This window comes from Meriones unguiculatus, chromosome 2 (genome assembly GCF_030254825.1).
Source record: "Meriones unguiculatus strain TT.TT164.6M chromosome 2, Bangor_MerUng_6.1, whole genome shotgun sequence".
Taxonomy (NCBI): Eukaryota; Metazoa; Chordata; class Mammalia; order Rodentia; family Muridae; genus Meriones; species Meriones unguiculatus.
In genome coordinates this window covers 13,408,282-13,432,260 of record NC_083350.1, presented here as the reverse complement: position 1 = coordinate 13,432,260, position 23,979 = coordinate 13,408,282, and the positions used below count along the sequence as shown (strand labels likewise).

Genomic DNA, 23,979 nt, shown 5'->3' with positions numbered 1-23,979 from the left:
CCTGGCATCCCCCTGCTTCCCTGGTGCTGGGATTAAAGGCCTGCGCCACTACCTTTGGGTTCCCTCATCATTTCTAATGGAAACTTATAAATTCCTAGAGTAATTACAGGGTCACATTGTTTGCCAAAGTAAATAGACATTAATTTGCAAGCTTAAATGGTGAATTGTGTGAACAATCCATGATGAGATTTGTCAATTTCTTAGTATCAAAACACCAGATAACTGTGCTCAGACTTTGAAAAGTGAAGCTACTGCCTTCTGCCTTGTGAGAACTTTGAGTAAGCTTCCCTTACACACTTGCCACTAACTCAGATTTCTTTAACTCTTGCAGTTTTGCCTCCAGTATTAGTGCCTCGGCACACAGAGATTCTAACAGAACTGCCGCCTCTGGATGACTATACTCACTCCATTCCAGAAAACACTAATTTCCCAGCAGGAATTGAGCCACAGAGTAATTACATCCCAGGTATTTTTGCCTTAAGAGTCTCTTAAAACTTGGGGAAATAGCAGTCTTGCAACAAACACCCAAGTATTAGAAATGTGGTTTCATTTTCAGGGTGTTCTTGACTTTGGATGGAAAAAGTCTCATTTGTGGGATAATTAATTGTATTGTGCATTGTGAGTCTAGTTACACTTAACATTTATTTGGATAAAGGTTTACTTTTTTATTTTATTTTGCAGTGGCTTTAAACAAAGTACTGTAAGAAGTAGGAAAAAGATCCTAGTAGGTTTGTCATAGCTATTGAAGTAGAGAGAGGTGCAGAGTGAAACCTAGTGTATGGTTAAGACAAGCGTCTCTAGAACAGTCATAAGCAGACATGTAAATAATCATCTCTCCATGTGTAATTTGGTAATGCCTACAGCAAATAAACATTCGTAATAGAACATCTTAGTTTTATAGATAAACAACACATTAAAAACAAGAAGGTGCTCATTTGTGTTTTTTCTGGGCGTTCTACTGGAGAAATGAGTGAATTCAACTCCATGGTTCTCAAGCTCTATTGTAAAAACTGTGCTTTCAGAGTGTGGGGTATGTGTGCACATATATGGAAGGAGGGGGACAGCTTTGTAGGACCAGTTATCCCCTTCCACCTTTGCAAGAATGCAGGGGCTTGAACTCTGGTTGCCAGGCTTATGTGGTGATACTGTACCCGCTGAGCCATTTTACTGTCTCTCACATTCTCTCTTGTGTCTTGTTTTATGTGGCCTAGTAATATTTCACAATTCAATACCAATCTCTATAGTTTTTACTGTTTTCTAGAAAAAATAGCTACTATTTTGTTACTTTTATAACAGTGTTTGTTTGCTTTTATAATAACAGAAACTAATTAGGAATTAATTGTAGTCTGGATTTTTACTGTCTCTTAGTCTCTGCCTGCCTCGTTCTCCTTTGTATGTCAAAAGAGTAGATATTAGGTCTTTCCTTTCCTTTCCCCTTTCCCTTTCCCTTTTCCCTTTTCCCTTTTCCTTTTCCCTTTCCTTTCCCCTTCCCTTCCCTTTCCCTTCCTTTTCACTTTCCCTTCCCTTCCCCTTTTTCCCCTTTCTCCTTTCCACGTCTCCCTTCCCCCCTTTCTTCTTTTCTTTTAGACAGGGTTTCTGTGTGTAGCCCTCGATGTCCTGGAACTTACTATATAGACCAGGTTGGCCACAAACTCAGATCTTCCTGCCTTTGCCTCCCAAGTGCTAGGATTAAAGACATACACCACCATCACAGACCAGAAGACTAGCTTTAAATGCACCCCTGTCCTATGCCATCCCGCCTACTGCTCCCGGGATCGTAGTGTGTAGAACCTTTATTTAGATGCTAGTGTTTTATAAAGGAGCAAATTAGAAGTGAAATATACCAGTTTTTGTGGACACTGTCAGTTCCCAGTAATAGCAAAACCAAAGAATTTACTTTTGTTACATTTCAAAATAGTTTTATTCAAAATTTTTATTACTTAAAATTATACATGTGCATGTGTGTCCATGTGCTTGCAGGTGCCCAGAGAGTCCCTCCCGCCTTCAAAAGAATTGAACAATTTTTGAAAATGCTGAAAGTTCTTTTTATCAATATAGATACATAATAATGGATGATAGTAAAGAAATAGAATGAGATAAAGTGTCTTAGAGTTGAGCTTTCTCCATCTTTGAAACTGATGTTTCAAAGCTTAGCTTTTTAAATTTTCTTACGTTGCATAGCTTAGTTTTTTAAATTTTCTTAGTTTTAATCTCTAAAATAAATGTAATGGTATGAATTATTTTTATTATTGTTTGGTTATATGAAGATAACTTTTAAACATTTAGCTTTAAACATTTTGATATATTGATTTCTATATGAGAATTTAGGGGGCAGTTCGTTTAAGACTTTTTTTTTTTAATTGTGTAGCTCAGGCTGCTCTCAAACTTGTAGAGATTCTCCTACCTCTGTTTTCTAAATGCTGTGATTAAAGCCATCCTTCTCCCCTTTGAATAATGTCCGAATTTTTTTTATGTTGAGTTGCAGTTAAAAATTGAAAATGGCACACTATTGAAAATCTTTTGTACTTTTTTTCCTTAAAGTCACAAATGATGAAACTGTATGCATGCTTTTATTGTCTTTGAAATTTACTCAGCTATACAGGTACCTCTTGAACATAAATGTCTTATTCAGAAAATGTGTAGGAAATGATGTTAGAATCGCAATTTTTCAGCGAGTACTTCTGTCCATTTTCTGTTTCAAGCATTCAGAACTGTTAAGCAGTTAGAAAGCCCAGCAGGAAAGGTGGGAGCTTTTTCAGGTAGAATCCAGGCTAGATCAGTCTTGAGTCATGCTTCTGTAACTTGCCCTATGTGGGTAGTGTAGACTGAAATTGGGGCTATTTGTCCATCCATGCCTGTTGTCTACTAGTTTAAAAATAAATGGTAGCACTAATATGTCTTTGAATCCTGCTGAGGGACATCTTTGATTTTGGTTTTTGGCTGTTGTCCCAGAATGTGTACGTACAAATCAAATGGTAAACAATGTTAAAGAAAATATACCAGGAAAGCTGGATTATGTTACCAGCCATCTTTATGGATTCACCTGTAAGATAGGATTAGAGCCTCAATTGCAAGCCTAGTTCTGCCTTTTATAATGATGTTTTGTATACATACACACACATGCATATACCCATAATATTCCAATTTCCTTTTAATAATGATACATACTTTTTTTGGTTTCCAAGTGATTTGTTGCTTGCATTTGGTAGCTAGGAGAAAAAGCTGAACTCAAATCAACTATACTTGATTTGTTCTTTCATAGAAACGCCACCACCTGGATATATCAGTGAAGATGGAGAAACAAGTGATCAGCAGTTAAATCAAAGTATGGACACAGGTAAATATTAATTTCTCAGTAATCAGTCATTGAGTTGGCCTTTTGTAATCTCAAATCACTAGAGTCAACCAGCCACACATTAAGAATATTCGAGAATAGATTCTGGAGCCTATAACGATGGCTCAGTAGCTAAAGGTGTGAGTAGCTATGTCAGCCTGAGTTTGATCCTCAGATCCCTCAAAGTAGAAGGAGAGAATCAACTCCCATAACTTGTTTCTAGACCACCACACGTGCACTGTGGAAAGCACATGCCCACACAACCGCTACCTATCACAATGCGAAACAGTGCATTCAAGAGTAATGTTTGCTGGCACCTTAACTTAGAGAAAACAAAACAAATCTTCCATCTTGACAGTATCTGAGCTATCAAATGAGCTACTTTATGCAGTTGGTAGATATTCCTCTTACTGGAGTAAGTGAAAACTTGGAAGTACTCAATGCCTCCCATGCTGCTGTCTCATGAATGAATACCTTTCATAAAAGACCACGGTCACCCTAGTAACTGGTTTATAAGAAGGATTTGAGACTAGAAGAGGGGGACCAGCTTTTCTGTGCTTCTTTAACTTAATAGTGAATTCTGAATTAGAGTAAACTGTTAACACAAAATACATTGTCCCTGATCTAAATTTGATTAATTTCTGATAATTAGCTATTATATCCAGTGTTGGGAAAGTTTCAACATATAATAAATAATGAATATTACATACCACAAAGTTTTAAGCTGTTTCTTAAATAACAGATTCTATAACCCAGGGGAGCCAAGTAGGGTACTCATGAGAGTGCTTTGATGTCATTGTTCAGTGTGATTTATTCAATCTGTTTTACCTTAAGGATTAGTTAGTGTCTTAGTTACTGTTCTATTGCTGTGAAGAGAAGTCATAAGCAAGGCAATTCTCATGAAAGAAATTGAGGGTTTGCTTACAGTTTCTTGTAAGCAAGGTTTAGTCCATTGTCATCACAGTGGGAGCATAATAGCATGCAGGCAGGTACTGCTGTAGGAGCTGAGAGCTACATTCTGATCCATAGGCAGAGAGTGAGTGAGACTACAGTGATAATTTCCTGCAACGAGACTGTATGTCCTAATCCTTCTTATCTTGTAAATAGTGCCACTCCCTGGTGACTAAGCATTCAGATACTTGAGCTTATGAGGGCCAGTCTTACTTAGACCATCACAGTTAGTAATCCAAACTGACCTAAAGCTCATTGTGTGGCCTGCTCTCTACTGTAACTCATATCCTCTTGCCATGAGCATGAGCCACTATTTCAACCTGTCTAAATTATTTTTAATGGAGGAACATTGGAGGGGGGAGTGGAGGACTTTATATGAATTCTATTGTTTAACTTCTTCCATACCCAGGAAAGATGTCTCTGCTGCAGCTAATATTTATGTCTGGCTGTAAGAGTGGCAGATAGAAAGATAGATGATAATCTAATGAAATAGCATGTTATGTATGTTAGTGCACATGACACTTGACTTTTCAAGTTTGTCTCCTTGACACTCAGTATTTGTCAATGAGCAGTACTTGTTGCACTGTGGTAGGTAGCGTTACCATGACATTGAAAGTGAGTAACATAAAGTTACTGATCACAAGTGAAATAGTGTTTCAACTTCTACATTCCTGTATCAAGAGGAAGAGTTTAACAACTATTAGTCAAGTTGTGGAAAGACTGGAACACTCATTATTACTGATAAGAATGTTATAACCACTTTAGCAAAATTTGTTGTCCTTCAAAAATTAAATAACTCCCAAGAGAATTTAAACAGGTCCACCTAACACTTGGGCAAAAATGTTTGTGTTGTAAACATCATATATATAATTTCACAAATGGAAACAACCCGGATGTCTTACCACATTTTGAATGGCTGAATTACATGAGGGTACATCCCCACAGTAGAAGTGCGGCCTGAACCCATGACAGTGTGACCTTGCTGACACCTGTGAGAGGAAATGGTTTTAAGCTGTTCAACTCTTGGTACTTTCTATATAAATATTGATTGGCTAATATAAAACTATAAGGTTTTGAGAATGCATTGCTAATATTAATAGCTTATATTTAATAGTTTGTGAATCACATAGGTAATTTAATATATTCTCTTTCTCTCTTTTTTTTTTTTTTCCTTTGAGACTGGATCACAGTCATGCAGGGCAGTAATCACACATCATGGTCTTAAACCCACCAGACTAGTCCCAAACTCACAGGTACCATTGTGTATCAGCCTCCGAAATTGCTGAGATTACAGGCATGTACTACCATTCCAAGCCATGTTATATTTTTTAGCATATACAAAAATTGGAGACGAAAGGATAAAATTAAGTAACTGGAAAATAACCTGTAGTTTTGTCTTTATGTTTTTCTTACAAGCCAGTTCTGTTCCTGGAAGGTACAGAAGGGGAAAGGCGACAAGCAGTTTCAGGGTTGTCTCTGGCCCCCACTCCACGTGCCACGACACACATGTCATACTCAGTAGTTTTCTAAAATAACAATAACAATTTTTTTTATTTATGATTGCAGAATAATACATGCATAATTCTCTATTGAGGAGGATGTTAACTGAATATATAGTTTATATATGTTCTTTGATTGAAAAAAGTTCTATTCATCAATTTATTGATTATGGTGATAGACAATCCTAATGTCTCATGCGTGCTAAAAGCCCATTACCACTCTTCTGTATCCTCAGCATAATTCCTGTATTCTGTGAGATTCTGTGTTGATTGTGAGGAGGGTGGTGTGGGAGGGGGTATGTGTTTTAGGGGGTGTTAAAGAAATTGGGGGGATGAGAGAGTGAGAGGCCTGTGTGTGTTTGTGTGCATGGCGTGCATGTGCACTCTTCAGGGGCAAAGGTGTGAGTGTGTGCACATGTGTGGTGTGGGTATGTGAGTATGAGTACAGGATTATGTGAGTGTGTATGAGTAGGGGAGTTCATTGTGTGGCGGTGTTTGTTGGCTGTTACAGCTGTAACTAGGTGGGTTTTTGTTCTGGGTTCTCATTTGCTTCCTTCAGTCTATGTATCTCTCTGTTTTGCTGTTTTATATTTGTGGCTCCGTAGTACACTATCATATTGAGCAGTACAGAGTCTGGTTCCTTGGTATTTACTCAGGTGAACTGACATCCTTCACACAAAAATGTCACCTTGGTGCTTGACTCATAATTTTGAAACATTTGAATGTAACTGAGATGTTGAAAAATTGTGGTTCATGAGACAGTGTCATGTTGCTTAGTATAAGGTTAAAAAATGACAAGATGTAAACCTTAGTTACATACTACTAAATGAAAAATGGTGATCTGTAAAGGCCGTGTACATACTGCCCAACCCCAGCTGTCTCATATGCTAAAAAGGCAAGCCTTCTGAAGATAGTGAAGAGTTGAGGGGTTATAGAGAAAGGAAAATTGAGTAGGAAAAGCCCTTTGCATTTATGGAGTAAAAAAAAATGAAGGAAGTGGATTGTACACTTGTCAAAACCTACAGAAAATAAAACAAGCATGAGCCTTGTTGTAAACTGTGGACTTGGATAATAGTACAGTCTGAGTGTGGTAAACAGTTCTTGCCCAGTGGCAGGGATATCTGAGACTTCTTTGGACTTGATTCTCAATTATGTTGTGACCCTAACAATATTCTAAAAAAGAAATTGAGGACGCTTTGTTTTGTTTTTTTATAAAGAAGTTTTAATGTCACCTTCAAAGATAAAAAGTAGATCCCAAAACTGGGGTGTTTATAAATGCATGGTACTTCTAGGAACTGGTTTAAATTTAAAAGTGGGTGAAAATAAGAATGTACTACTTATAAACAAAAAATTATAAAAGAGTTTTCCTTTTAAAGCTGTTAATTTGGCAGGTGTCACCCACACAATGATAATGCAAAAAAGATACAAGCTTGTCAGCTCTTGGTAGGACTAAATTTCAAGGAGTGAGCATTGACACTTATAAAAACTCATAATGCTTCCTTTCTTGAGACACTCACCGTGCAAACAGTTGTGAACTTGTAAGCAAAGCATACATCTAGATGCTTTAGGTGCAGATAGGCACTTTCTGTCTTATGGATGAAAGGCCTGTAGGAGGCCAAACTCCTCAGCAACTTTTATAATATGAATGATTCATTGATCAATTATCAGTTGTTTAAAACTGTATTTTTTAAAAGGATTGTGTTAATTATTTGCTTGATTCAACTTTTAAAATTTATACTGAGCCTTTCTTTTTCACACCTACAGAACTGTAGAACATCAAGCTTGCTGGTTACTTCTACTGAGTATTTCTTAGATGTGTTAATAGTTAGAAGAAAGAATAATTGAGCAGCTCCCCCAGCTCCAGTTGTTTATGTCTGCTGCAGGAAATACCATGGATTTCAAATCATTGTTCCAAGCATATTTTGACCTTTCTTATTTGTACTTGTTGTGATTTGCCAGCAGTTTTTAAAAAAGAAGAACGAAAACAAAACTAATTGTATAGTACAATTGTTTTCTTAAAAATAGTGATTTCCAGTTCTCTCTCTTTGACCCAGCAGGACAGTGGTGACTGCCACTTTTACCTGTGTCCCGTATATGCTGTTTGTAGTGTGAATGGTGCACAGTGATGCCTCTGCCCACCTTTAGTCTGTGTTGCAGCACATTGTTGCAGCTGGGAGCTGCATGTGGTTCCTGCTCCTGAGAGTGTGCTTCTCGTGGGGTTGGTGGGATGTGTGATTGTAGTAAGAGTACGTTTACAACAGATGTAGTTTAAATTTTGTATCTGTGGCTACCCTCCCCCATTTTGTGTATTTGTGCCTTATATTTTCTGGATTAGATTGAGGATATTTATGCAAAGCAGAAAAAATTGGATATTTTTCTAAGAAAATAGAATTTCGTAAAGTTAATTTTAATAAAGAACTTACATTAACCTCACAAAATAGAGAAAACTCTTAGATTTGTTAGCTGGAATTTCACAGGCTCTACTCAACTCTTAAGGAATGTGCTGTGAAAATGTAACCTCAGTTGTCACAAGTCTGGCCATAGAGCCTGATTGCTATCTCCTCTGTTGACTAATTACAAGTCTTACTTGAGATTGCTGGAGAAGTTCTAAATAAGTGATTTACCATTTGAGCGCAAAGCCAGGTGTCCTGCTTGGTGGGAAAACCCTGAACACAGCACAGAGAGGTAAATCTGTTGTTAAAACTGTTTTATTAGACTGTGATATGAGTCCCAATCACCAAACAGGTGACCAAATGTTCCACAACTCTGACTGAAAAGACTGCAGATCTCTTACTATATTCCGAGCCTCCTACAGATGGGTAAATGATCAGTGCAAGAGGAGAGTCAGCAAAAGAGCAGAACTGAAATAAAACATAAATAATCATAAACTAAGAGAAACGTAAATGAAAATGTCTGTTTAAGACAGGGCCTCTTACTCTGCCATGGTGGTACACACCTTGAATCCTAGCACTCAGAAGGCGGAAAAGGCCTGATCAAGATTAAGTTTTAGGACAGCCAGAGCTACATATAGAGACCCTGCCTGAAAAAAAATAAAATAAAAAGACGCAGTTTCTTGTCACCTGCCACTCTGGTCTCCACCTTGCTCTGTAGCTGGCCTTAAACTCCAGGTCTTCTGCTTCTGCCTCCTAGGAGGTGCGATAAAGGCATGCACCACTGTCCCAGCTCAAAGCTGCACTTGGATAGACCATGTTTTCATCTATTGTCAGTTGTTACACTGTGGTGGTGGTCGTAATGGGAACACGTGCTGTTACAACCTTGTGGGTGATAATTTAGCCAGGATCTGTCAAAACTGGATAGGCACCAACCCTCAGACTTGACACTTTCTTATAAGAGCTCTTTTTAGAGAAACTGGGACTAGTCAATTGAGAACAGTCATTGCAGTCTTGGTTCTTAGAGTAAACAATCATCAGTTGTCAGGGTACCACAATGCACCGTGATGTGTTAGGCTGCGGCTGCTACAGGTAGGTTGAACGGTATAGAAATAGCAGCACAAAAGGTTTCTAATGACTTACCTCATACTGATGCTTAGAACTATTACTATTTGTCATGAAAGGGGAGTGACACAAACTAAAGTGTATTTGCTGATATGTTTCATAGAATATTTCTGGAAAGATACACAGACAGCTGTCAGTAGTGGGCTCCTCCAGGTGGGGGACCTAGAGGGTAAGAAGACAAGTCAGTTATGCCATGAGAAAGAAGTTATTCAGTGCTTAGCCTTTTGTACCTTGTGTGTTTCAGCCCCCTGAGTTAAACTCAGAGTCATTGCATATTTTTAATTCTTGAGATGTAATTGTGTATTTAGTTTCGGTGAAAAGGTCAGAACCGTTTTCTTGTTACTTGATCATAAGTTCTGGAGAAATGTCAATGTCAGTTTTCTTTCTCCAATTCAGGCTCTCCAGCTGAACTGTCTCCTACTACTCTCTCTCCTGTTAATCACAGCCTGGGTGAGTTGCTGTTACTTCCATCTGTTTTCACCACATTAAGGAAAGTTGTCTGTGGAGATTACTTATATATATATATATATATATATATATATATATATATATATATATATATATGTATATATATATATATCTACACCACCTGAATCAGTTTACTTTTCTCTCATATATATATATATCTGACTTATATATATGAGAAAATTTATATATATATATATATATATGAGAAATGTAAACTGCTTCAGATGGTGTAGATCACTGTCTTTAGAAACGCTGATACTATAGTTGGTACTACCTGCTTTCTCATGACGGTTAGACATTTATGAGACAGTCTGAGTCATTAAAACTGTTCTTTATGAAGTTGTATAAGGTTTTGACGGGTGTTTATTTAGGATGTATCTTAGAGTGGCAGTCAGTAGAAAAGTGTACATACTTATGTCACAAATATATGATCACATTCATATTGCTCTAACCCTCATATACCCTGCTGTTTCGTAGTCTTCAGCTTCCACATATTTGGAATTTATTCTGCAAAATTGTCTTGGTTTTTCCTTGTGATCTTTCTTATAGTACATCTCAACAAAAGTGAATTACATGTGGTCCTCATTTTCTGATAGTAAGGTGTTTATTGGTGCTGTAATTGGTTTTCACTTGCACTTTGTCTTTCACTCTTCTTCTTTCATGTATGAGAATAGACAGATGTCAGGGAAATGTTTTGATTCTCCCACTATAGTATCTCTTCTCTGTGGCTTTTGACTTTTCTCTTTACTCAGCTTTATATTTTGTCCTTGCTAAAATTACCATCAAGATATGTTTTAGAAATGCACCCAAATTCAGCAGACTGGTCTGTTTTCCTCTGTTGTTGTTTAAAACTGATATTACTCCATACTTAACTTTATGAGTCAGAGACTTTTTTTAAAACTTTTATCTGGTGTGATTTATGGCGTGGAGGATGTTCATGGTTCTCGCTGTTTCATCTTGAGTTGTTCATACAACATTTCTTCCTCTACTTCAGATTTGCAGCCAGTTACTTACTCGGAACCCGCATTTTGGTGTTCAATAGCGTATTATGAACTAAACCAGAGGGTTGGAGAGACCTTCCACGCATCGCAGCCCTCGCTCACTGTAGACGGTTTTACAGATCCGTCAAACTCAGAGAGGTTCTGCTTAGGTTTGCTCTCCAACGTTAACCGAAATGCTACTGTAGAAATGACAAGAAGGCATATAGGTATGTTTTATTTTCTTTGTGTGGAAAAATACAATTTGCTCACGATTTAGTATTTGGTATTATATCAAAAGCTTGTATGGAAAGGCCCACTTTCATCTCCATCCGTGAGTCCCTTTAATAGCACCTTGGTGACAAATTTGCAAACTTTTATCTTCAGTGTTACCTGTATTTGGCACTCTTGATAGTGGGAAGTCCTTTGGTAAAATAACTAATTTGCTCAGTCTCTTTTAGAAAAAAAAGAAAAAAGAAAGAAAGAAAGGCAGTCCCATGTTCAGTCATGATCTGTTTTCATTTCCCCCACCTCTAAGGATTTTACATATAATTAGAGGCTTCAAAATATGATACAGGAATTTCTGACAGTCCCTTAAAGCATCTTGACACTGCTTTCCCAATAATTCTAAGGTGCTGCCTGCTACTTCTTTACAGCAGAAAGCAGAGCATTCTGGGGGCTCAACACATGGGACTTCGAATCTGAGATAAAGTGTAGATCTTACGTGAGAAGCCAGGTCTTTGTTGTGCCAGACATTAGAGAAACTTGTCAAACTATGAAATATTCCCACCTGATTTAAGTTTGAAAAGGGTTATTTCTCATAAATCTTGTTTGCATTAATAGATTTGTTTTAAGTTTTTTAAAAATTAACACATTTTATCTCAGTTTTCACATCTAATGTGGAAAGCTTCCGTGATTATAATTTACAAATACCTAAATTGTCTGGGAACCTTAGTATTTCGTGAGGAAAAAGTATAGAGCTTCAAATAGCAAGCATCATCAGATTGCTTCTTTAACTTCAACTTTGTTCTGCCTGTTTGAGATTAACCATTTCCTCTCGTGAAAAATGATGTTGATTACCAGACATCGATGCTGACAGTGTGAATGAGAACACTGGAGAGTGTGTGTCGGCTGTGTGAACCTTTCAGGTCTTGTTCATTGACTCATCTTGCTATCAAGGAGTCCAGACACCACTGCAGATAAAAGCTGTGAACAGCCACACTGACTTCAGTCACATAGGGTTTTATTTTCTATGTTTGTGTGTTTTAATTAGACCTTTGTATTTTAAAGAAAATTAATAGTTTTCTTTGTACTTTTTCATATCTCCCAACAGAATTTTACTTGACTATAATTTTAGATTATCTTTTACATTTTTTTAAGCTTATATTTGTTTATCTTGTAATTTGGTCAAGGAATAGTCTGAAAAGTCTACGTTTCTACTTACTTGCTGTACTTACTTGCTCTGCCTGCCACCCAACACTGTGCTGGAGGTTAATCCAGGACTCTTGCATAGGCACACTGCCCTCTGGGTATATCTTCAGACTTGGACCTCATTTTTCCTCACAGCTGAATGCATGGTTGAGGTGCACATAGCCTTAAGACAGTAGGACGCCAGCGTCTGCAGTTGCGCTCTCCATGCAGCTGCTGTTTGATCGGTTAGTCCTCTGCTGCGTAGCAAAGGCTGAAGCTGCTACTTCAGCTACATCTGAAAAGTCTCTTAACCTGGTGTGTGATTACACTACAAAGTAGGCATTTACAAAGCCGGGTGGATGTGATATTTTTGAGTCTTTTCTTAGTGGGATCCTTAAGAAAAAAAATTGCCCAGACATTAATGAATTTCTGTAAAATTAACTCGTTTTTAAGTAAATTTTAAAACAGCAGGTAACTTGTCTGAAGCTGTCTCGCTATTACATACTTTTCTATGTTGAAATATTTTTATGAACAATAATTTGAAAATTGAAAATAATTGTTAAAAATTTTTGGGAAAGATGCTATGGTATATTTCAGAATTACGGATTAGGAAAATAAGGCCCTGAGAAGTCATGGGAATACCTTAGAATATTTCCTAGATGACTTTCAGGGACACTGAGGAGCGCAAGTGTTCCGAAACTAACCATGTGTATTTTGTTTTAGGAAGGGGAGTGCGCTTGTATTACATAGGTGGGGAAGTTTTTGCCGAGTGCCTAAGTGATAGTGCAATCTTTGTGCAGAGCCCCAACTGTAACCAGAGATACGGCTGGCACCCTGCAACAGTGTGTAAAATTCCGCCAGGTATGGTTCCAGCCACGTAAATAAACCTGTGTGTATTAGCTTGCTTTATTAACTTTTCTAGTTGCTGATGGCCTTAGGAATTAGGAGCTGATTTGCATGCTCGTTCTAAAACATAGATCCTTTTAGAATTATTTCCAATGATAACTTTTTTATATTTTACTACTCCATTCTAGGCTGTAACCTGAAGATCTTCAACAACCAAGAGTTCGCTGCTCTGTTGGCGCAGTCTGTTAACCAGGGTTTCGAAGCTGTTTACCAGCTGACTCGAATGTGCACCATAAGAATGAGCTTTGTGAAGGGCTGGGGAGCAGAGTACCGGTATGACTCGTCGTCTACTCAGTCTCCTTTCTTCTTCTCTACTTCGTTTATGTCTGTTCTCAACAGACTTTTGTGTAAAAGAATAAAAGAGGGCAAGGGTGTAGGATGATGGTTGGTTTTGTGTGAGGTGCTGGATTTAATGTTCAGAAACACAAACCAGGTGTGGTGATGTGTGTCTGGGAGTTCATGGTCATGCTGGGCTACATGAGACCCTTAGTTAAGAAAGTTGGAGGCCTGTGGATAAGAAACTTGAACATTACTGTGCTGGTATTATAGAAGATAGGATTAAATTATATGGAAACATGCATTTTAACAATGTAGAATGTTAAGTACTATGAAAGGGTACCCTTGAAAGGCTATGTTATTTTATAAAACCAGAGGTGTCTGCTTTGTACTCATGGAAAGCTTCCTGATGGAATGGAGTGGCATGGGAGCTAGGTTCCAGAAGATATATACAGGATTCAGGTGATAGGAAAGGGCAGTATGGAAACTGTAATTTTGACAGCAGAGTAGAACTTGGATTAGAAGTAGAATAAGGTGGGACAGTTCAGTTGAGATGGGATCAGCTGAATAGGCTCCCTCGCCTCGCCTGTGGTCTCACTTTACATTACTCTAGTCATGGATGTTAGTGTTATGTATCTCCCAGCCTACTATATATGCAGGCATGGCAGAAATTCTTGTACACATAAACTCAGGTGCCTGTACTTGAAAGTTGGCTAGAGCATACCGAAAACCCAAGGATCTACTGGGCAATAATTCTAAATGACAGCGTGCTAAAAAGCAGTATGTATGTGCTTAGACATTTAGTGCCCCTCACAATGCCTTTAATTAGGTGCATGTCTTGTGTATATATGGGTCTATGCTTGTGTGAGTGCTGGTACCTGTGAAACCCAGAAGGGGGTGTTAGATCCCCTAGAGCTGGAGTTACAGGCTTTTATGAACTGCCAGATATGGGTCCTGGGAACTAAACTTGGTCCTCTAAAAGAGCAGTACATACTCTTCACTGCTGAGCCATCTCCACCTCCTTGAATGTACAATCCTAAATGTTATTGGGCATGAATTGTTTAAAGATGGAGAGCTGATAATGGCCTTTTATCATGTTTGAAGGACACCTTGTTGAAGAAGCAAAAGTAAATGTATTGACTAAGTTTGTAGCAAATAAAATAGAGCTAAATCCAATGCCTGAGAGTAGAGTAACAGAAATGTTCTGTGATCCGGGCAGTAGGCAGGGGCCCCGTTGTTACAGTGCTAGAAAGTTTTACTTTCTTTACCTTTTAAACCAGAAGCCTGAGGGATGTGGCTGACAAGAATGTTGCTTGTTGTGTCCCTTAGAAGAGGAAGTTCAGCACCAAGTCTTAGTTATGTGGCAAGGATTCAGCTTGGGTCAGCAGACTTTAAATTTGAATCTTGTTCCAATTAGACTTCATTTGATACATGGAAAAGTATGGTGACCATATGTGTCAGTTTCCTTGGGGCAGTCTTTACTGGGTTTTTTTCTCTCCTCCCAGCCTCATCATTAGTAGTATCTAAATTTTCTCTCATACTTGTCCCATTTGAGGCTATGGGTAGATAACAGTATCAGTATAATAATTTAAAATCAGAAGGAAAAGGTGTTTTTGTAAGTCTTTCAAAAAGATGAAGTTCTAGAGAGATGGCTCAGTTGTTAAGACTCATAAGTGAGCAAGCGTAAGGACTGAATGTGAATTCCTAGCACTCGTAAGAGTCAGACATGCCTATGTGTGTTGACAACTACAGCGTGGGACGGGGCTGGGGTGGGGATTGCCACCTGGAGGCTGGGGAGCAGACGGATTTCAGGAGCTTGCTGCCCAGTCGGTCCACGCAGAAGAGGGAGCTTCAGGTTCAGTGAGTGACCCTGACTCAAGGAAGCGAGTTAACAATTGAGGAAGGACCTGACCCCCGACCTCCGACCCCCAACCCCTTCTGGCCTCTCTGTATACCTGCATTCATAGGCAAAAGTGTACTACACATAAATAAATACAATTTTGTAAAAGGACAAAACTCATTAGATCATTTTAACAATAAAAATCAAACATTTTCAAACTAATAATTCTACATTCAAAATTAACAATTATTCTAAACTAGATTTTGTTATACACAGCCTTTTGATTTCCTAATTGCATTCTGTGTTCTTTGAAACAGGAGGCAGACAGTAACAAGTACTCCGTGCTGGATTGAACTTCACCTGAATGGCCCCCTGCAGTGGTTGGACAAAGTGTTAACTCAGATGGGATCCCCTTCAGTGCGATGCTCGAGCATGTCCTAGAGTCCGCCACCAGTCAGGCTCATCAGAGACTCCGTGCAACAACTCTTCCGTCGTAGTGTTTGTGTATGATCCCGTGGACTGTTCGCTAGCCAAAAATTCCAGAGCGAAAACAGCACTTGAGGTCTCATCAGTTAAAGCACCTTGTGGAATCTGTTTCCTATATTTGAATATTAGATGGGAAAATTAGTGTTTAGAAATGCCCTCCCCTAAGGGGGAAGAGAAGACTGAAAGACTTGATGTCGTCTTGTTGGGCATAAGACAGTGTCCCAAAGGTTATTAATAACAGTAGTAGTTATGTGTACAGGTAATGTATCAAGACCCAGTATTGCAGTACTATGCTGTTTGTATACATTTTTAGTTTGCATAAATGAGGTGTGTGTGCTGCTTCTTGGTCTAGGCAAGCCTTTATAAAGTTACAGTACCTAATCTGTTATTCCCACTTCTCCGTTATTTTTGTGTCTTTTTTAATATATAATATATATATCAAGATTTTCAAATTATCGTTTAGAAGCAGATTTTCCTTGTAGAAACTAATTTTTCTGCCTTTTACCAAAAATAAACAAACTCTTGGGGGAAGAAAAGTGGATTAACTTGGAAATCCTTGACCTTAATGTGTCCAGTGAATCTTAGCAGTCATTCTTTGTGTTTATTTCCTGCCGAATTGCATTAGAAGGAGACCTTACTGGAAACTTCCAAGCTCTTCATCACATTTCTGTTGATACAAAACAGTACAGCGTGATATCACTCTGGTAAAAAGTTGTACTGATGGCTTCTGGGGTAGTTAGTTAAACCTGAGTCCGGTAAAGGTTTGCAGAGAGTAAGTCCTTTTGTTTTATAACCAAACTTCGGCAGATAATAACTGACTTGTATAACCTGTTGGTCTATTGATTAACTTTTGTCTCAAAACATGCACAGGTGGCAGTATAATTATTTTCAGGGCTATTCTAGAATCATCTCAGTATGTGTTTCCTTCTTCCAAAGTCAGTCTAATAATAAAGTACCTTTCTGTAAAGGCAGCCGACCTTCTGCCTCGTTGTATTATAAAGTGGACCTTTTGTATGTGGAGTGACGCTGAGGTATGGTCAGCAGATAGGGCCATCAAAGTATATTCTATGTATTTATGAATGGAATGTTATATAATTTCAGATTTTTAAAGATTGGGAGCTAAGCCTTTTAGCCAGATATTTAGCCTGCAGTTGCCTGGAGTCTGAGCTCTTCTTGACTAGTCCTCAGTGTGTGGTTCACTGACCTTTCTGTTCTGCAGTAAGGAGATCCCAGCTGCTCTGTTGGTCCTCCATTGTGCGGCACACAACACTCATGCCCAGTGTTGACTCCTTTCTTGTTTGCAACTCTGTATAAATGGAAAATATTTCCTGGTCTCCTTTTTGTAAATTTTCATATTTTTGCAGACAGACACCTTTGATACTTACTCTTTGAGATCATTCTCACATGTATGTAAAGGTATCATTTTGATGCTTTTCAACACTTGGTTGTTTTCTATTTGGTATTTTCCATTTTCCTATATTTGTGTATGTGTTGTTCATGTAAATTTGGTATAGTAATTTTTTATTCAAATATTGTTCACCTGTTAATGTGCCGTGAACTTCCTTAACCTTTGGGTGAAGGTGAACAAGATAGCTGTGGGACCTGCCTTTGCTGAGACAGCAGTTCGTTTAATGCATATTCATGTGTCTGCATAGTGTGTAAGCAGGTTGCTGTGTGGACAATGGCAGGGTGCTTCTGGTTAGCAGAGGGAAGTCATCTGGGAAAGCGATGTTTGAGCTAACCCTGGCCTAGAAGGAGTAAGCCATGTGAAGAGCCGTAGGAGATCAGCACTGCTGGGACAATATCAAACCCAGAGGCTCAGGCTCAGAAATTGACTATCAGGCATCGTAATTGTGCACACACCTTTATGTGAAGGTGAGGTTGTTCTTCAGATTATAATCTGTAGAAGGTGTCACTGCTCTGTGATAGGTTGCTCCTGTCATCTCACTGCAATCTATTCCTCAGACCTTTGTTGTAGAGGTTTCTTTCACCAGGTCAGTGCCACTTAATTTAACAACTTCCTTTATGTAAATATTCACTAGTATGGAGCCCCACTGCTTGCTTGTGGACTTGTTGCTGCACACTGATTGTCACTCCTTCTGGTGCCCATCTGGTGAGAGAGCAAATGTCCTGGGCGTTATTGCTGTTGAGCCTGCCGGAGATAATAACTGTAAACTGCCCCTCATTGAAGTGTTCACAGACTAGAAAACTTGTGCTGTCAGGGGACAGTTCTGGGAGCAGAGGACATGCTAAACGAAGTGATGCCAACAGTAGTACACATTTCCATGATTTGGGTTAAGGTGTAGCTTTTCTGTACAGTGTGAAATGGACACCTGCACCATTGAGCATGGACTGACACAGCATGAACTCTCGTGTGGAGAGTGTTCAGTGGTCACGTTTGCTTTCGAGTGAAATGCTGTGGCCTGCATTACACTTGGTCTGCTGTGGCCTAGTTTTTGTTAATTTTCACATACTCCCTTTACCCCCTTTTTTATAGGGATGGTTTTTGTTCCACATGGTACCTAGGGCCTCCTCTTGGTTATTTGTCTTGATTTAAGTTATCCACGTTATTTAGCATCTTCCTTCAACAGGAATTTGAAAACCTTTTAAACCATGTTAGAACATTGAGCTGGATTAGGCCAGTCCTTTAGAATACCACTGAATTGGGCTCTGACTTAAAGACACTTTCCTTCTAGGAAACTGCTGAGCCACAGCAGTTAACCCTGACTAGACATCATGATATGTACTCAGTCAGCATAGTCTCTGATGCCTTTGTTCACCCAGCCACTGTGAGTCTGTGACTGTCCTGGCCCTCAGGTTGGGCTTAGTCCTGTGGGAGTTACTGTTGCTTTCAGGGCTTGTCACTTTGCCAGAAGAAATCTGCATGTGTTTTCTTGAGAGCTAAATCTTCTACTTTCTGTACATTCATCTGAATTCTACATATTTTGCCATTTGTTTAATATCTAGGGTTTTTTTTTTAACTTAAACAATATTCAGTTTAATGTAGCTCATTTGTTTTTTAAGCCGTCATGTTTTCCCCTTCATTTCGTTAATTTCACCTTTGTTGTGCCTTTGTTGTCCATTCATCCAGACTAAAACTCCAGTGAAAGCAATCAGGTAAGTATGCTCTTGCTAGTTGAAATCAAAGAAAGCAGATGCCCATTTGTTTTCTCTACCTCTTCCAAGAGCTGCCCATATGTATCTATAAGACTTTTTTTTTTTTAAGATTGTTAACTAGTAACAGCTATTCTGTTAGGTATCTTTTTTTGCTAGAAAATAGCTGGTCTGGAAGTGGGCTGTAAAGTAGCAGGAGACAATCTAAGCTGGCCCTTCCATTTTGCTCATGTGTTCTCCTTCTCTGTGCAACTTTAAGTGTTTCTTCACAAGGCACCCGAGGGCCTTTTCCCCTACTGTGGTTTAAGGCTTTGTCCTGATATATCAGAATTGTTACTTGTTTCACTTTTGGTTTTTTGAGACAGAGTTTCTCTGTGTATTCTTGGCTGTCCTGGACTCACTTTATAGACCAGGCTGGCCTTGAACTCACAGAGATCTACCTGCCTCTGCCTCCTTGAGTGCTAGGATTAAAGGACTTGCCTCACTTTGCTAAACCCAAGGCTTCCTTGGGCCTTGCCCACTCCCATGAGCTATAGTTTTTCTTTGTACATAGGTCTTTCTCCCCTTAGTACTGTGCACTTCTTTGCAGGCAAGCGAGTGTTGTTCCTTAGTCCACTGTTTGAATTGTACAAGTGGCTCTGGAATTTTGCCCAGTTAAATATTCTTTTGACTGACAAGTAGCAAATTGTCAAATATTATTTATTATAATTTAGATGGTAACAGCATTTCCATCAGTTTGGGACACTCAGTGGTTCTCAACCTTCCTAATGCTTCTCTGCTCTAATTCAGTCCCTTGTGTTGTGGTGACTCCCAACCATAGTTATTTCCTTGCTGCTTCATAACTGTAATTTTGCCTCTGTTATGAATCATAATGTAGATACCTGTTTTCCGTGGCTACAAGGCAGCTGCTGGGAAAGGGTCATTTGACACTTGAGGGGTGACGACCCACTGGTTGAGAACCACTGTTCTAAAGTATCAGACTTCATATAATAAGAGTCTCCAAAGATGGGTCCCCACTGTTAGTTCCTTTTCTCTTTTCAAGCTTGCTTGATTATTTCACGTGTTCAGATTACCTTTTGTTTGAGGAGATTAAGTATAATTTCTGAGTTTCAATTCTTGCAGCCAGAAAATGCTGAGTTAATCTCATGAGTGTTTCTGTGATAAGAACTGGCTTCATGTTTGTGTAATTTCTTGAATAGAGTCTTTGACCTTGGACATAATACCTGGCTTATGAACATGAGAGCTGCCTCAAACCTTTTAGTTTCAGTATATGTGTGTGAGTGTATACACATATACACCCTCAGAAAAACTTAACAATGGGGTCATCCAAAGTGATGAGTGATTACATTGTTTAAGTCTCAGATCTCAGTAAAGACATTCTTCATTTGTAGACGTTTTCCTCTTGTGACATAGTCAGTGTATTTAAAATGAAACCTACCCAGTCCTAACTTACCCATTCAGCTGGTATGCTGATATTTAGGCACTGTGGGGAATCATGGGGAATTCATTGGCATCAATATAGCTATCCATATACCTCTTCCCTAAACTGTGTACCCAGTGCTGAGGATAACTTGAATAACACATCTCTTTGCCATGAGATCAAGCTCCCTATACTCAATGCTAGCCTAAATTAAGGTGACGGGCTTGTCGTAGCCGTAATCAACAGAAAGGATTTTTCAAGGCTTCTTGGGGCCTCTGTATCCTAACCAGCTCAGTGTTACAGTCACAGCTTGCTCCTGTGAATCTTAGAGTGGACCCAACATTTCACAAATGCTTGAGATGTAGGATTCCTTGGAAAAAGGGATGGTAGACATGAGATTGTTCATTAACTCTGTACATTGGGACATTGGCATTTTTCTTTTTTGAGAGAAAATGACATTCTACCTTCTCAAAAAGTCTTCAAAAGTGAATTTGCTCGTCTCTGATTTGAAATAATTATTGACAACCTTATTCACAGTCTAATGATTTAAGAACAAAGGTGAAACATTGGAGTTATGGAAAACGCTGATTATTCCACCTTCAAACCAGCTGTTACACTTCCTACCTGTGGCTTTAAGTTCCCTGGCTGGTTACAGTGTTAGTCACTAGATAACTTCATGAATCCAAGACTATTAAGTTGTGCCCTTTACAATGTCAGTAGCATAAGAGTTGCCTTTGGGGGAGCATTTGTAGAGATGAAAGTCTCTGTTCTTCATGGAAAAGGTCCCCAAGAAAATGCCCTGCCACTGTCAGTGTTGACATTCATGGACGGCTCCCACTGAAAGAAACATGCTGTGAAAGGACCATCCTGGTCCCCCCTCTCAGGAGTGGAGCCAATTATTGGCTTATAGAGGTATTTAACAGAGGTTGATTTAAATCAGGAGAATAGTTACATTTAGCAACTAGGTAACATGCGTGAATGTTTAACTTAAAATCGATTTCTGGAAGACACCTGACTTCAACCTCTGGCCTCTGAACTTGCCCACATACTTGAGCACAGACTGATCCACCCTATTTATTGGAAAAACACAGAACTCAGATTGGGCACACATTAGAACAGCTTTACCTTGGGCTCCATTTATGCTTTTCTTGACCCTGACAGTAGTCTGAGTCTTTTTATTGGTGGTAGTAATCTGTAGCACTCAGCACTTTCTAGGTGAGCTAAATGAAGAGAACCCACACTGACTGACTGACTGACTGACTGACTAGTTTTTTTGGAAACCAAATCAAACAGTTTCAGAGATTGCTGGTGGCTCCCGCCCCAAAGCTGGCCTTCCTTGGAGCACAGTACACAGGGGTGTGGCTCTAGACCTTTGCAAATACCTTCAAACTTACCTGTCTTCATATATGAAACAAGAATGTGGGAGTGTTGAAGGTGTTGAAGGTTTTCTTATTTTAAAAGGATATAAAGTGATACAAGAAACTGGGGTGTTCACTTAGCTCAGAAAATATCAACACATGGTAAGGTGCTGTGTAACTGAACAGCAGGAAGCTTGTGAAGTCACGTCTGAAAATGGGTCTCCAGGGTAAAGTCTGGTGTGCTACCACTAATTGTGCTTGGTCTCAGTTAGCTAACCCTAAGCTATTTCCAGGCTTCTAGCCATTTAACCAGTTTGGAGGAAGTAGCTTTTAGCAGAAGTCTGTTATTCTTAAACCCAAATGTACTGGGAAATTCTCTCTAGACATGCTAAGGGATGGTCCGTGACCAGTTACCCTATCCTGCCTGGGACACGCGTCCCAGATGGGCAACGCTCCCTGCTAGACTTGAGTGAATCCTAGGCTTCCCGAGAAGAGTTGTCCTCCTTAGGTGTCTTCAGGATTAATCCTCATGCTAACGTCATCACAGCTGATACAGCATTGGTTGCCCCATGGCTGTCAACATTTCCAGTATTTCCAAGGATTGACCTATGTGCTCTGTAATCCCTTATTACTCTGGATGCAACCTAAGGTCTACAGTAACAAGAGTAGCAAACGGAGTTGAGTATGTAATGGGAAAGGGGCAGTTAGATAATTAGGGAACCATGTAGGTGTCCTTTGTATCCTTATGAGGTGAAGTTTAAAGTTTTTGTAACCCAGAAACAGTGAAATTACAGATTTCTTCTCTCATAAAGGAAAACATGGTCTTTGATGCTTTGGTGTCTGTTTTCCAACCTGTCCTACTCAAAAAGCGGGAATGTGATACTGTGTTTCTTTTTGGTGAGTGTTGTCTTAAAATTACTAAACGCCAAAACCAGGTAAAGGAATCAGTGTCCCGATAGAGCTGGAGCTGCTTGCTGTCTCATGTCCTACTCTCAAGGTGCTTACCAGCCAGCCTGAGCGCAGGAGCCAGGGGTTTTCTAAGACGCCATGGACTTCACTGCGCAGTATGGCGGACGTGAACCCTGTCCTGTTCCTGGAAGTCCTCAGTGGCTGATGGCTGTGCACTGTGGTGGAGGTGTTAAGTATTATCTGTAAGCCTTCTCTTAATGATTGTCAGACAATGATGTGGTTTGTTTTTTGTTTTTTGTTTTTTTTTTAAATTAAACAGAGAGCTGAGGCTTTGTTACAGCTGGTTTCAAGTTAAAATTGTGGAATACTTATTTCCTGTCCACACCAAATATTTTAGCCTACTTAATGTATTAAATAGTTCTGCTTAAGAAAATGTTGCTAAATGTTCTGTGATTTCTGGTCGATTTTTATACAGATATGTGTGCATCTCTATATGCATTCACTTTCTACCTTTGCTCTGTGTTAATAGTACTGTTGGCCTTGGAATTGGAAGGTGGACAATTTTCCTAGCATTAAAAGAAATATTTGAGTTATTTTTCATGTCATTATGGGATCAGTTTTGTTTTGGTTTTTTCCCCCCTGGGGTGGTACATTTTCGTATCTATTATCTAAATCATGTACATACAAAAAAAAAAGATTTTGCATATGTAGGTATGATCTTAGAAGTATATCTTTTTTTTTTTTAATTTAGATTTGATGTGATGTACAAAAAAGACTTTATTTTTGTCCCTTTCTCAGACAGGTTGGCCCAACTTACCCAAAACACTGCAGTACCAGTTACATCTTTTAATTTCAGTTTGCATGTGGCAAACAAGTAATAGGCAGCATTTATGTTTTAAACAAAAATAGTGACATTCATGTCTCCCCTGAAAATACACTTAACAAAAACACCACCCCGAAGCTGTGTTTTTGTTGCTCTTGTCTTTTAAGGCTGCCTTGAAAAGTACTAGAGACCTAATCTTACAGTTCCTTGTTCATCATGAAGCAACTGAGAAGCTTCCTGGTTGAGCCATACTTGTATGGCTGAGTATGTTTTCTCACTGGTTGTCAGGTCATTTTAACCAAGCTTCAGGATCAAGAAAAAGAGAACCTCAAAAGTTGAAGGTCACTGAAAAGCCTTAACATTACTAAGTTTAACACTTTATCTTATTGGAAGAAAACCCTAAACAAGTTACAATTGAAATTGCTATAGACTCTAACTATAAAAAGTCTGGAAAATACTTGCTAGTATTCTTCCTACAACAGCCCTTGAAGTAACCGGACTGTGGAGTGTCCCTCCCAACCTTAGAAACTCCTGCTGACCAGCCTGTTGTGGTGCTGGTTCTCTGCAGTGGAGAGACCATGCTGCTGTGCATGTGAAGTGGCAGGACATGGAGAACCGTTTGGGTTCTTCACACTTGCACATCCCTCTTTTCCTTCTCAGAGTAAACCAGATTCCTTTAGTACATGAAGCAGA

The 23,979-nt window shown here is 39.1% G+C and overlaps 1 protein-coding gene across 7 annotated transcripts in view; it reads left to right on the top strand.

Annotated features, from left to right (window-relative positions):
• Positions 1 to 23,056, top strand: part of Smad2 (SMAD family member 2) — a 64,313-nt gene extending 41,257 nt beyond the window's left edge. For all 7 annotated transcript variants that reach the window (XM_060377032.1, XM_060377026.1, XM_060377027.1 and 4 more), the window contains 7 exons: positions 332 to 466; positions 3,263 to 3,337; positions 9,696 to 9,749; positions 10,762 to 10,974; positions 12,878 to 13,015; positions 13,189 to 13,333; positions 15,494 to 23,056. In XM_060377032.1, coding sequence (XP_060233015.1) covers positions 332 to 466; positions 3,263 to 3,337; positions 9,696 to 9,749; positions 10,762 to 10,974; positions 12,878 to 13,015; positions 13,189 to 13,333; positions 15,494 to 15,617 — 884 coding nt within the window. In that variant the 3' untranslated portion in view covers positions 15,618 to 23,056. The remainder of the gene's footprint in view (positions 1 to 331; positions 467 to 3,262; positions 3,338 to 9,695; positions 9,750 to 10,761; positions 10,975 to 12,877; positions 13,016 to 13,188; positions 13,334 to 15,493) is intronic.
• The last annotated feature ends 923 nt before the right edge of the window (positions 23,057 to 23,979 follow it).